The sequence below is a fragment of the Pygoscelis adeliae genome, unplaced genomic scaffold (assembly GCF_000699105.1).
Source record: "Pygoscelis adeliae isolate BGI_AS28 unplaced genomic scaffold, ASM69910v1 Scaffold388, whole genome shotgun sequence".
Taxonomy (NCBI): Eukaryota; Metazoa; Chordata; class Aves; order Sphenisciformes; family Spheniscidae; genus Pygoscelis; species Pygoscelis adeliae.
In genome coordinates, this window is record NW_008825267.1 from 142,479 (window position 1) to 143,339 (window position 861).

The 861-nt window shown below is 46.8% G+C and overlaps 1 protein-coding gene across 1 annotated transcript in view; it reads right to left on the reverse strand.

Moving 5' to 3' along the window:
• Positions 1–95, reverse strand: part of SMARCE1 (SWI/SNF related, matrix associated, actin dependent regulator of chromatin, subfamily e, member 1) — a 14,935-nt gene extending 14,840 nt beyond the window's left edge. Inside the window, 1 exon segment of the mRNA XM_009329608.1 lies at positions 42–95. Coding sequence (XP_009327883.1) covers positions 42–48 — 7 coding nt within the window. The 5' untranslated portion in view covers positions 49–95.
• Positions 96–861: the final 766 nt, after the last annotated feature.

Genomic DNA, 861 nt, shown 5'->3' on the forward strand with positions numbered 1-861 from the left:
TTAATTCATCAAGTTAAAGGAAGAAAAGTCTGAAAACTTACTTGACATTTTGATAGGCAAATTTTCAGCCACCTGACATTATATTTGTATTTCTGAAAGACAAAAGAATATCATGCTATTAAATACTACGCCTTTGCTTCCCCAAATCTTTGAAACTTCAATTATTATAGTTACCATTAATTACCAAAAAGTTTGCCAATTTTGATATAAAGACAAAAGAGCTTCTAAAAAGTAAAGGGTTATCTCTTTGAAAAACGAATGTACTTTCCAAGGAATCTGGCCTTAAATAGCTGTGAAATAACACTCAGGTTTACGTCATCTTCATATTAAAGGTTTTAAGCATACGTATTTTTTCCCTTTAGAAATAAAAAGAATATACTCCACTATTTTGCACCGGCTCTTTCAGAAAACCGGTATGAACGTATAAATGACCGAACTAAGTAGTATCTCCTTTGCACGGTACAAAAAAAATAACCACCGAACAGGACGGCAGCGCTACCACAGGCCACGGGACGTGAGCACGTTTAACCCTTTAGCAACAAGCCCCCCGGTGCGCACGGGGGAAGCGCGGTAACACGGCGCCGTTCTTCCGGCCTTTCTCTTCGAAGGACTCCCGCGCAGCTCCCACAGGAGCCGGACCTCCCCTCGGAATTCCCCAGTAACAACGTGCTTCGCTTCGGACTCACACAAATTCCTCAACAGGGGACTGCTCGTGAAGTTCAAGAGGAGCTTGAACGGGAGCACGCCCGGAGGCGGGTCCGGGGGTAGGCGGGAGCGGCAGCAGGGGCAGCTCCGGCATCGCCCGTTCCCCCCGCGCCTTCGCGAGGAAACCGATGCCTGCGATCGGGGAGACCCTCGGCC